The sequence below is a fragment of the Abramis brama genome (genome assembly GCF_963993115.1).
Source record: "Abramis brama genome assembly, chromosome: 2".
In the NCBI taxonomy this organism is placed as follows: Eukaryota; Metazoa; Chordata; class Actinopteri; order Cypriniformes; family Leuciscidae; genus Abramis; species Abramis brama.
In genome coordinates this window covers 48,639,034-48,652,945 of record NC_139964.1, presented here as the reverse complement: position 1 = coordinate 48,652,945, position 13,912 = coordinate 48,639,034, and the positions used below count along the sequence as shown (strand labels likewise).

Sequence of the window (13,912 nt, the reverse complement as noted above, 5' to 3'; positions counted from 1 at the left end):
ATCTTATTAAAACATCTTGAGCTTAACAAATAAAAAATTAAGGAAGAGAACATGTCAGCAGAAGAATCCCGATCTTACTGCTGAAGAGGAATGGATTAGATTTTTTTTAATCTATCTATCTATCTATCTATCTATCTATCTATCTATCTATCTATCTATCTATCTATCTATCTATCTATCTATCTATCTATCTATCTATCTATCATCAATTCTTTCAAAGTGAAAGAGAGAGAGGGAGATGGTTGGCATTCGGGGATGCCTGACAAAGACAAAGAGAGAAAAAAATTGCATGGTATGCAGTTCTTTTCCAGTGCCACCTGCATGTCTGTTACTGCAGGATTTGTATCTCCTCAATCACTGACACTACTGGATTACCTGTTCTTAAAGCAAAGAGCCAACACAAGCCACATCTTGTGCACAAGTATTCAAGCTCTCACACACTTGATTTTCTTTGCTTTGTGGGATGGATTTTCCCTGTTATTACTGGCAGTAGTCTGATTATGATTTCATGATACACCAATTTCCTGCTCTTTAAACGCTGATTAACCACTCTCAAATGCTTGCTGTTCATTTTTCTGTTATTTAAAACTAAAACCTTGTTCTCCAGAAACTAGTTCTAGAAAATACTCACAGCAGCAAACAATAAAATAACAAAAATGCCTTTTCTTAGACCCAACTACGATTCACAACATTGGTCGACTTTTGGTTCAATGGTTGGGTGAAAAGGTGTGTTATTGTCCTAGAGAGACAGGCTCACCCTGGATAGGGAAGCACTTTGACAATCAGACTAATCTCTATCAATAAACAACTCCCATCGCCTTGGGTTACACTACAGCAGGTGCATTCTGGGTTTATAATCGCATGCATGATCTGTCTACGGGGCGTTCTTTGAACACAATTTTATATTGCAAACACTTATGAGTTATTTGTACCTTTTTTACCAGACTACTCTTTATTTTCTATTTCCTTTAAAAAATGGTTGCTTTTTGATTATTTTGGTTTAAAATGATCATATAAATGCAATATATCCATTAGCATTACCAAGCCATTACATGTCATTCCCAATCCCCTTTTCGGTTTACAGAAATAATAGGAAAGTAAACACATATCACTTTGCAGTGTGATCAAAACATGTTATGTTTGATTGCAAAAAATAAACAAAACAAAAAAAAACATTGTCCATGCTTTTACCTTTAAATAAAGCAGTAAATTGGTCAATCATTTTTTATTTTATTTTTTGTTCTTATGCTTATTTGTGGCTGGCCAATGGCATGTCAAAGTATATGTGTATGTGGCTTCATTTGCATATACTAGTATATTTGCACAACAAATGGTGCCTTCACTGAGCTGTTTTGCATGGTGTGTGCCTGCGTCTTTAGCTGACACTGAGGGTGAACGGCTGCTTTGTTTTTTCTGAAGCTGCACCCAAATATGTGTCCACCTGTCACTCATCTCCCCACTGTATTTCTGCCAATCACATTATGAGTGTTGTGTATGTATTAAATGTGAAATTTAGTTAAAGTGGCTTAGTGCCGGGAATATAAAGAGCAATAAAGGATAAATTATTTTTGGTATATATTCCATTTAAAAGTTGCCATGGGTAAGTAAGATTAATCAGATTGTTTTATTTCTTTTTTAAAGAAATTAATAATTTTATTCAGCATGCATTAAATTGATCAAGAATGACAGAACTATTTTGTAACAATGTAAAAGTTTTTACTATTTCAAATAAGTGCTGTTTTTGATCTTTCTATTTATCAAAGAATCCTGAAAAAAGTATCATGATTGTTATGTTGTTTGTTACTTGAGCACCAAATCAGCATAATAAAATGATTTCTGAAGGATCATGCCACACTGAAGACTGGAGTAATGATACTGAAAACTGAATTATATATATATATATATATATATATATATATATATATATATATATATATATATATATATATATATATATATATATATATATATATAAAGTAAAAAATACATAATCAACTATTTATGAATATTTGTTAATTTATACCTTCAAAAAATAAATACAATTATATTTATACATTATTGTAGTGGAATATTGGGGACGAATTCTGTCCACTGTTTGCGATCAGACCCTTATCTAAATTCCTGCAAAAATTTAGACATAACACAGGATTGGACATTAGTTCATAAAATAGGCTCCAGGCCCACTTTGAGAGCATTGGAGCAGACAGCTACACTTTACCAGACACAATATTCAGCGAGGTTTCTCCGTCTTACACCCACACACATTCCTACTGCCACTTCTGGCCTTCACCCTTATCTCATGCTTTTTTTCTTCCAATTTAACTCTTACCTGGCACTCTGTGGGGTTTTCTGATGAACATCTTTAGATTATTTATTCTTTGAGTAACTAGAGGACATTTTCATTCTGTCTTTTTGTTTTCAGGCATATAGTTTAGGTCAGTTTTACTACAACAGAAATACTTGTTTAAAAAAAACAAAAAAAAAAACATTATCAGGCAATAAAATAAAACGTATAAAATAATAAAAAAGTGATTATGTCATCGTTATTAAAAGATTTATTTAGTAAGATTGTTTCAGACAAACTTTAGTCTATTGAATAGGCACATTGGTGCACTGCCACTCTAACAGTCATGTTAGCACACCTGAGCTTGTTGCAGTCTGACCTGTCTTACCGCCTCATTTGTCATCTCCAATCACAAGCTCTTTTGAGGGGAGCTGAAAGACAAGGAATTAACAGCCCTTGCTTGGTGATGAGAGCTCAGCCTGCTGTTCAAAAGAGAAAGTATGTGAGAACACCAGCAAGTTGAACATGTAAGAACACAGGCAAACACACTCTCCTCTGCCAGTCCCCTGCATCGTCCAAAGAGTGACTCATGCTGTTTGCATCAAATATTTCTGACATTTAGGCAATGGTTAGCGATGCAATGTGATACATATTTTGAAGTCACAACGCTGATTGGATGTCTTTGTCAATGTTCAGGAGAAATTTTAGATCATGATTACTAGACATTGTCATAATATATACTCTTTGAGATCAGGTGAAATCTTTTGTGATTACAATTTTAGTGATTACAGCCTTTTGCGATTTGATAAGCTCAAGTCATATCGCAATTTCAATTTTAGTTCAATTGACAGATGCTTTGTCAAAGCAATGGTGCAAAACGTAACATTAGAGGCTTAGTGTAAAATATTGGAAACACTTAACAATAAGGTTCCATTTGTTAACATTAGCTAACTACATAAGTTAACATGAAATAACTATGAAAAATACTTCTAAATACTTAATCAATATTTTATTACATTATTAAAATCAAAAGTAGTTAATCATTTAGCAGACGTTTTTATCCAAAGCGAATTACAAATGAGGAGAGCAATATGCAATCACACTAACAAAAGGGCAACAATATGCAAGTGCTGTGACCCTTCCCAGTTTAGTCTAATGCAGTACACGTAATCTTTGTTTTAATAAATATAGAATAGAAAAGAAAGTGTTTAATGGATCAAGTGTGGATCAAAAGAAAAAAGATGTGAAAGATTAACAAAGATTAATCAATACTGTAACAAATGAAACACATTATCTAACGTTAACTAATGAGATATTGGTAACACTTTACAATAAGGTTCATTAGTTAATGTATTAACTAACATGAACTAACCATCAGCAATACATTTGTTACTGTATTTGTTTATCTTTGTTAATGTTAGTTAATAAAAATAAAGCTGTTCATTGTTTGTTAATGTTAGTTCACAGTGCATTAACTAATGATAACAATATTTTAATAAAGTATTAGTAAATGTTGAAATTAACATTAACAAAGATTAATAAATCCTGTATAAGTGCAGTTCATCATTAGTCCGTGCTCACTAATGTAGTTAACTAATGTTAACTAATGAACCTTATTGTAAAGCGTTACCTAAATAACTTTTGGTTCATAATGAAACTGGCGGGACAGATTAGTCTGCTAACTAATGGGAAACACTGCTTCATATTAAAATGGATATCTTATAAATTAAATAATGTATATGATATATTGTATATAGAAATATAAATAAAACATATTTATGTATTTAGCATTCAGACTAATGACCATTGTCCCAGGCAACATTGAATAAAAGATCTTTTGTCTTAAAAAAATCTATATTTCCTATTCAGGGTGATTCTTTGTTTCATGTTGGAGTCCTGATCATCCTGATTTATTTTGTGGGGAAAAAAACCCTTATAAACAATTTCAGACATAAAATACAAGTACACTTATAAATATGTACTTTCAGCCACAGTATGCACAACAAACTGTTAGTCTTTGGTGTTTGCCGACACGCAGTGAGTCTGGGAACAGGATAAATGTTTACATTGTGGCTGTGCAAGAGTGAAGCTTGCTGGATGGTTTGTGTTCATGGAGGGGTGGGGTGGAGCATAAAGGGTGGATGTGATATGCCTCACTGACTGTAAGTACAGTTGTAAGATGAAGTGACACATCCCTGGCGTGCCAGTATCTGGGCGGGACACATGGAGGTGGAGAATATTGGCGGGAGAGAGGCAGTTGAAAGTTTTTTGTCAGAGCTATTAATATCTTAAGATCCCAGTGAATGGGTGCCAAAAATGGAAACTCATCAAAAATAACATGAAAATCACCACAATTTGTGATTTTTCTTTCAGCAAAACACTAAAGTGTTATCAGTAGTATTCCTTTTGTAAATCACTCTCAGTAAGAAATTACTAGTTCATTTTAACACAGATTGTTCCAACATGTGTTCCAATTTCCACGTGGTACATTTTACCAAAAAGATACAATTTGATGTAGATGGTGTCAAATAATAAACTGAAATATGTAATTTTGACCTCTGACCTCTATAGTTGGCACAGAAAAAAAAAAGTGTATTGTGAAAAATCACATTAGCGAAACTAGCAGAATATGGTGTCCTTAATTTGCAAAAAATACTCAGTCTGTTGTGGCAGCATCACCTACTGGTTTTCAAACAAAATACACACACTCCAAGTGCACCCTTAATCTGTTGTATTTATTGTAGTTGCAGTTTTTTTGTGTGTTTTTTTTTTTTTGTGCTCAATACAAGCCTATTCATTCAGATGAATCATGAAAATTCATGCTAAAAAAGGAGTTGATATGTAGTGCTTTACGACTAAACACTCCACCAGCACTTCAATAAATATCCAGTGTCTATTTTATATCTAATGTTAAATGCTTCAACACTGATCCAAAGTAACACATGGTACTTTAGTTACATGACTATACACAAAAAGGAAATAAAACACAAAAATGACTGTACATACCTCATTGATAACCTCAGGATAACAACACAATTGAAAAATATCGGTATTTCCTGACAATACAAACTACACTTATGTTTTTTTTTTTTATATATATATAAAGGGGATCTTAGATTTAATAATAATAAATAATACATTAACTAAACATTTTTTTTAGAACATATGTACTTCTGTTTGTGGAAACTTTTGACCAAATTATACATCATTTACAATCAGAAATTGCTTTATATCAGCTATCTTCAGCCTTTTTTTTTTTTTTTTTTAGCCAAAATCAGCCTTTTTTGCGATGTTAAAATACTTTCTCTTATTCCAGTTTAATATGACGAGGTGCAACAACCATTTGTTGATCAATTCCCCCAAAGAATGCAAACACTGTTGCTCTGTGGTACTTATAAATTCAGGCCAGGAGTGTGTTTTTCTGATCAGTGGCATAATATGGGGGAGTACCTGTCATTTCTTTAAAATTTCTTTACAATTCATTGCCATTACTAGCACACACAAAAAAAAAAAAAAACACTTCGCCATCAAAAACATTAAAAGAAAAATATATGAAAGAAAAGTTTAAATGCACAGTTTCATGGGTTCTGATAACATACACTCAGGCATATTTATAGTCATATATATGTACACACGCACACATTACTTCATAAAACAATTTTTAGGTTGCCTTTTAGTGACCAGTTTAATCTATGGAATGTGAAATGGAAAGTTTGAAAAGGCCCACAGGATTCATGGACCATACAGATTGTTAAATGATCGATGAATAACACACTGTAACACAACAAATAAATTATTCAGGTTTTTTTTCTTTGTTGCTAAATATGAATCTATTTAAATAGTCAAATCTACCACCACTTAAAGGCTAAAATTTGTTTTAGGACATTAATCAAACAGTGGAACATTTCACACTATGAAAGAGGTTACAGTATATTTGTTTAGCAATTATTGCAATTTTAAAGAAAAAATTATGTAATTATGTAAATTATGTAAATGTTTAATACTTCAATTCAACCATTATCCTTCAAATAACGTTTCATTAATACTTTATGCTAAGAACTTGTGTTGTCTTATTTCATTGGAAATATTTTATTTTTTAAAAGGGTGTGGATAAATGTTTTGTTGCAAATGGAAACAGGCAAAAAAACAACAACGTCGGAACATTCAGGAGGCATAGCAGCAGGCAATGCAGAGGTCTGATCAACCTCAAGAAAGATAAAATAAATCAATATTACAATAAAGTGGTGGCATTCCAAGTCACGGAATAATATTTACGAAAGGGCACTCAAAGTTTTCATTGCTTATTTCCTATGCGCAAATACCATAACCAAGCTTTTTGTGCTGTTTGTTTTGGTTATTTTCTCCTCTTGCAGAGTGGTTTGATTGGTCAGGTCATGATTAGGGTACATGCATAAGACTTAGTGGGGCAAAGCAACCAGGATATCTACATAGTTGACAGGGAAGAAGCCAGAGTGCTCATTGATCTTTCCTTCATACCAGTTGTCGTCAATCTTGCTGGTTAAGCTGATGATGTCACCTTCCTTGAAGCCTAGCTCACCCTCATTTTCAGCGTCAAAATCATAAAGTGCCCGACAGCAAGGATGGTCCATTGGAGCTGAAACGGGTATATATAAAAAAAAAAATTATATATATATATATATATAAGCACAGAAAATGAAATCCTGCATTTCATAGATTTAATTATTTTAGTGCCTTACCAGGTGACCTAGAACGGCCACTGTGCCCAATACTCCCATTGTGGTTCTCACTTAAATCCAGGGAGGTGCGAGGTTTGGGGACATACTCTCTTCTTGGCTTACAAGAAGCCTCTCTTATTCTGCCAAAATAAATAAATAAATCGGTAATTAAGTCTGTATAATAAGAAACTAGGCCTGATAATTTAGTATAATTTTATATAAAAGACAATGTGAAAATTACCCCAAAATGAAAATTTATTAACCAAAATGCATACTTAATTTTTACACAATAAATTTTCCTCTGAGCAAGCCTAAATGCAAAGCATGTTTTTGCGTATTTTGCAGACTTACCATCCCCAGTTGTTACGACAGGCATCTTAACGTGCTTTACCAAACCACACTTATCATTCACACAGGATTTTTTGTGTTCAAATACAGATTGGAGTATCTAGACGTGTCAAACTACTTTTAACTTCAAACAGCATGTGACATTCTTGATGTGATGCCACACAGCGAGATGTGCTACAACGGCCAAGTGCAGGTGGGATACAAAAAAACGCATCCGCCGGCTACCGGACAGATTAACAAACTCTAAAGCGGATTACTGTGGAAAGTAGGCTTATGAATAAAATGATATTGAAATAAACAATATATTCATTTATAAAATCACTTTTTTCATCTGCCATAATAATGTGACATTTTTATTTATCTTTATTTGCAGGCTTTTCTCAGCAAATACTGAAATGCCTATGTGCGATCAGTCATTATAGAAAATACAATTTAACATGACAGACAGGTCACGGTTATGTTGTGTCTACAGTTTTTATTTTTTTTTATAATCGCTTGCACTTTAAAAGTAATTCCTGTGTTAATGATTCCACTGATGATTCACTATGTGAATAAAAGCCTAAATTGCACCTGTTCATCATATAAAGCGATCGCGTCTCGTCAGAAAACTTGGACTAAACTGCTTGAATCATTTGTTTTACAATCTCTTTATGAACTTTTTGAAGAGTCAAAGTGGTAGTTGAGTGGACTGTCAATGGAGGGAGAGAAATCTCTTAGATATCATTAAAATATCTTCATTTGTGTTTTGAAGATGAACGAAAGTCTTACGGGTTTGGAACGACGTGAGGGTGAGTAAATTGTGACAGAATTAAAATTTTTGGGTGAACTATCCCTTTAAGAATAGATGCCTGTAATGGCATAGTTTTTTTGTGGGAACAGAGGTTCCATTTAAATGTTTAGACTAGATTTACGAGGAGTCTTGTACTGTGTGGTTTGTTCTACAACACAAACCTGTCCTCTATCTTGGTGGACAGCTGCTGAAGGATCTCTGCGGCCTGTCTGTGGTAGTTCACCTGAGCTTGGACCAAAGCAGAAAGCTGACTCACTTGTTCAATCTGCAGAAACAAAGTTAGAACATCAACAACTATTACACGTGAAATTCCTCAAAGATTGTATATGGCAGATCAAGCTTAGCAAACAATGGCTATATTTACATGCACCCTTATAAATGCAGTAATGTGAAGTACTGCAAGCTCATGTAAACAACACTGTGATTATGATTACGTTCATATTTAGAGTAACCATAAATTCACAGTAAAATATGTGGCGTGCTGCGGCTTTAATCTGACCATACGCTCATGCATGGGTTCGAAAACATGCTGGAACAGAATAAGCCACATTTCTTGGCATCATGCACATTGATGCTCGGAAATGTGCCAATTCTGACCATCAAAATCAATAAAACACATGATGTCTATGTTGTGTAAAGCTATAAGCATAAACTCCCCAGAAGTGTGGCTTCTGCAAAATGAGGGAGACCATGTACCCTAGAACTGGTGAACAGGTCCGTGAATGCTGGGAGGGCTTGAAGGCTGCCTATTTTAAAGTAAAAAACATCACAACTCTTAGCAAATAATCTACATATGACATGTATCATGTAAACGGGATTGAAAAGGTTTTGCGCATGTCATGTTAACATCTTAATTCTTACTTTTATTATTGGTAATAATCAGACTATTAACCATGTAAACATAGCCATTGTATAAGTTGCACTGATAAATGAAAACAAGTGAATCCAGTGACGTATTGCTTTAAAATAAAAGGAAAGATGTAGTGGGAAAGACTCATTGGATATAGTATATGGCACAATAAGGACAGATAATGGAGGCATGAAATGGATGGTGAACAAGGACAGGCCACAGATCTTACATCACTCTCCAGAAGGTTAAACATGCTTTGTTCGGCAATCTCCTTTGAGTCATCAAACTTCTCCAGGGCTTGTTTGATCTCATCTTCTGTGACTTTTCCTTGCCTTTTCTTCTTATAGTCAAAGTCCAACCGTCGCCCTTCCAGCTTCTTCAGGTGATGCTGTCATAACACACGGAAAAAGAGTTGAAAATTGCACTGATCAGTTACTGACCTCTAGTGGGATTCCAAAGCATTGCCTCCATCAATGGTTGGGACTTCAAAGCCATTTCAAATATTACTACAAAATATTCTCACTGTGATGTATTATTCACAAGTACATTTAAATCACACCGGCGGATTCTGAAAGTTGAATTCTCAACAGATGCATATTCAAAATCGTTAAAATCAGTGACTGATAAGAGTTAATTAGTGGTATTTAAAGAGGTCATACTCAGGGGAGAATATTAACAATAAAATTCTGAGTTACACTTAAATATTGTTAGTACAGTTAGTAAAATCCAAATACAGTCATTATTAATTTTTTATGTCCATTTTTGTTCCTCTTCTCTGACCTTAGAAGTAAATGGCCCACTGCTTGCTGATGTGTGCGAAATTAGATTCAGCACTTTCCAGAATAGTCTTAAATAGCCCCATCCCTCATTCAACAACCTCTTTGGCCCTGCTTGCTTATACCTGGTATTAAGATGCGTTTTGGTTGATGTAAATGGGTCTAAATTGTTTTGACCTTGTCCACTTTCAACTACTTTCAGGACTCAGGATTTATCTCAAGACCGGACAAGACCACAAATGCGGAGATATCACTAAATAGCCAATTCATTGTCTGAATTATTTGTTAACATCCTTACTGTGATTGGATGTAAAACTTCCTGCAATCAATAATTCATTTCTAATTTGATTTATTTTGTTACTCTTGTGCTGGGTCAATAATTTACGGGGGATTGTGTCATAAATGTCACCAAAATTAATACAAATGTGTCAAGTTCACAAAACAATCTACATTTAAGCGTTCTGCTGAAACTGTTAAAGTTGAACTGAAATGATCCATGATGCTGTAACTGAGTTGCAAAAGTGGTAATTGCGACTTGTTCGCTAAATTAACGCATTGATATGATTTAAATACAGTTCAGCATGTAAGCATTTAAAGCACAGTAGAGCATTTAAGTGTCGGGTTACACTGGAATGTAGGAGGTTAGTGAATAAGATGCAGGTTTTTACACTGAAATGTCGTATGCTGTGAATTTTCCAAAATTTACAAGAATTTACAAAAAGAAAAGTTAGAAATTTGGAGGAGTAAATGTGTCTTACAGGCATGACTTCCTGTAATCTCAAAGGTACTGGTTTTGGAGGGTTTCAATGCAATCATTTCTTATATCTTACCTGGATCTCTTTTAAGTCTTTATCATAGATATTCTGCAAGGGATCAATGAAGTTTTGCTTGACTTCCATGTCTAGAGCATCTTTAACTTCACCCAGCTCTCGCATGGCATCTCCAACGTCGACCAGAGCCACACCTGTAAAACACAGGTGTATGCTATATGTATATTTTAAGGGGGAAAAAAACGTAAGGACTCAAAATAGACATCAATGTACTGAATGAAGTAGTTTTTTTCCCCTTACACCAATTCAAACCCTGCTACTCTATTTAGCCGGGATACTCAAATTATGCAGCCCAGGGGAAAAATATTATCTGGTTATAGTAAATGACAGATTACTTTATTTTCATTTGGTTTTAAAATTTGCAGTAACAAACAATTATGGCTATTTCTTAAACTAGCCTCATATTTTGAATCATCTCATTTAAATCAAAGCACTTGATAAAAGTGCTGGTCAGTTTTTAAAAACACTCTTTTCATTTTCCAGAGCATATGATCAAATGCTATTTAAACACCTGCACTTATAAATGTTATGGTAACATTTTATTGCTCTTATCACCAATCCTTCCTGCTAATTGGAACACAATTTACATTTGAATATGCCGCAAACAGTCACTATGCACCAATCAGTGATTACAGTATTTGCATATCCTGAAACTTTGCATCATGATTATTAAAAACAAAATGTGACTTCATGAACTGCAAAACATTTTGTGATTTATTCTGATTACCAATTAAATGTAATTTAACTGCGTGCAAGCAAGCAGTGTGCACATGAAACTAAATCGCTCCCATTATAAGTGCTTGGAATGTAGGCAGATTATTTTATTATAATGGGAGCACGTATCAAGTTGTTGCTTTGTTTCAAGCTGCTCTCTCTTAATGCATGCTACAGAAGCTGTCTCTTTTACATCACAGACAGCTGAATTTATTACAATGGGGGTGTTCTGGTTTGTCATGCTGCATTGTCCATTTGCAGTGCAGCCAGCCACAAAAGCAGAACTACATTGTCAAAACATTTTGGATTATGGCTGCGGGTCATTGGTAACCTTGGCATGGGCTAGATTTGGCTCGCTGGCAAGTATACAGTATACCGTGATTTTAGACAACCATATTAAACACCCAAAAGCTTGCATTCATAAACATTTGAAAACTAGAGCATGAACAATAAAAATGTTTGTGTTGATGCTAGTGAGTCTCGTCAGTTTTTGTGGGTTGCATTTAAACAATATGAATTCGGAATAGCATACTAGTCTTCTGACATATGATTTGGGGCATACTTCTAGGGTATAATGATGGCTACTTTCATATAAGTGTGTGTGTGTGTGTGTGTGTGTGTGTGTGTGTGTGTGTGTGTGTGTGTGTGTGTGTCACAATAAGTCCGCAGAGCTAACTTGTCAATCCATCTTTATGGGTGATGCCACAGTATGAGCAACAAACAGATGTACTGTGACCAATGAGAGGACAGTTTTATTTGCATGTGACTTGCATAAAGCACATTATGGTATGCTTTGAAAGGTTGCCGTGTGAAAGCAAACTGAAATAAAAATAAAATGTAACATTTTAACAATTTAAAACACTTTTTCAGAACAAAGCAAACAGGTCTGAATATCCCTTATCCCTGCCCTTATCATGCATCGTGTTGAACTGTGTTTGCAGTTTGAAATTCAGATTTTCTGTTATCAATCTGTGGTGCAATGGTTTAAACATCTAAATACTACCACATATTTTTTCTTTATGATCGATAAATCCATTCAGTCATGGATTTTGCTTTTTACACACCAACAGAAGAATGACGCATATTTTATAGTTTAATCTTGTTTTCTAAGTAACCATGTAGTCAAAAGAGCTTGTTGATGAACGCAAATAGAACTCATTATTTTGGAATAATGCCGTTTGCATTGTGTATGTTTATACTGCGCTATGTGTGGGATAGCTGCCCACAAAGCTAACGGCTCTTATATTGAGTATGTTTATAACAAAGCAAGCATTACCAAAGCAGGAATCCTCCCCGAGTTCCCTGCCAAACTTTTGCATGGACTCTCCCAGGATGACTTCAGTCTGTATGTAGCCGGGACCTTTATCCCCTCCACGGATTTTAGACATGGAGCTCATCATACTCATCTTGGCACGAGTTGCTACAGAAACAAACACAAAACAGATGTACATTAATTACATTTTTATTTTCTAAATTAGGGATTTACAATGAAAAAAAAAAACATTTACCTGGATTGGGTTGCAGGTACTCCGTTGTCTTGGTCATAATGTCCAGCACTGCCCTTGTGGTGGTGTCAACTTTCTATAGTACAGTAAAGATGAGAACATACAAGAATAGAACAGAAAGAAAAAAAATTTAAACATGAAAGAATTAAACATTCCACATATTTCAAAAGCAGTGTTTGGCATCACATATCAGATAGATGCCCTAAAGCCCCCAGTAGTTGCTCATTCATTCATGCCATCCATCCAATTTTTAACCATCTTTGTAAGAGATACTCTAAAATACACATTTATAAACTCACTCAAAATATTCACGCTTAATTAGACTATAATTTTGAGTCAACAGATGACCTAATTAAACCTTCCAAAATTAGAATTCTAATAAACAACCACATGCTCACTGCCATGCTCTCTTGAAAGAGAATCATAACTCTCGCTGAAGGAAACTTACCTTTTCCATTTCCGTAAAGTCATAATCTAATTTAGTTCCTTCTGCCCCTCCGACCCTCTCACTAACTCTCTGCAAAATAAAACAAATTTTTTCAATTAATTTTGATTCGGTCATAAAATGTACATTTCAGTTCTTTTTCCTTTTCCTTTAAATTTTCCATAGACCTCCTAGCTTGAAAACCCCTGCTCTGTACGACATATAGGCTACTGTACTTGTAACCCTGTTTGGACCATAGCCTTAGCATATTTAACTTGTACTCTGATGCAACATGATGCACCACAAATCAAGTCTCAAATCCTTTTTAGTAAAAGGACAATTAATTTTATGTATACATTTTGTTGAAACTATATTTCATCAAAAAATGCTAAGAGCAAATATATCAAGATTGATCCTTTTCATATTTAATACCATGTACTTTTAAAATGAATAATTTATATACTATCCTCCAAGCTGGCACAGAAGGAACTGTGCAAGTTATAGGCTAGTCTTTATTTTTTAAGTGCTTACTCAACAGGACAACATTTTTCCTTGTAAACCAAGTCAAGACTTCAAGTCAAGTCAAGTCAAGTCAAGTCATCTTCATTTATATAGCGCTTTTAACAATGTAGATTGTTCCAAAGCAGCTTTACATTGATAATAGGAAATTAAAGTAACAGAGATTGTTTTGGCT

General features: G+C 34.3%; 1 protein-coding gene across 2 annotated transcripts in view; it reads right to left on the bottom strand.

Annotated features, from left to right (window-relative positions):
• Positions 1-5,000: 5,000 nt before the first annotated feature.
• sh3gl2a (SH3 domain containing GRB2 like 2a, endophilin A1) overlaps positions 5,001-13,912 on the bottom strand; it is an 81,133-nt gene continuing 72,221 nt past the window's right edge. For both annotated transcript variants that reach the window (XM_084091454.1, XM_084091455.1), the window contains exons 2-9: positions 13,243-13,311; positions 12,798-12,870; positions 12,566-12,709; positions 10,576-10,709; positions 9,199-9,357; positions 8,281-8,384; positions 7,003-7,121; positions 5,001-6,899 (exon numbers count right to left, since the gene is read on the bottom strand). In XM_084091454.1, coding sequence (XP_083947580.1) covers positions 6,703-6,899; positions 7,003-7,121; positions 8,281-8,384; positions 9,199-9,357; positions 10,576-10,709; positions 12,566-12,709; positions 12,798-12,870; positions 13,243-13,311 — 999 coding nt within the window. In that variant the 3' untranslated portion in view covers positions 5,001-6,702. The remainder of the gene's footprint in view (positions 6,900-7,002; positions 7,122-8,280; positions 8,385-9,198; positions 9,358-10,575; positions 10,710-12,565; positions 12,710-12,797; positions 12,871-13,242; positions 13,312-13,912) is intronic.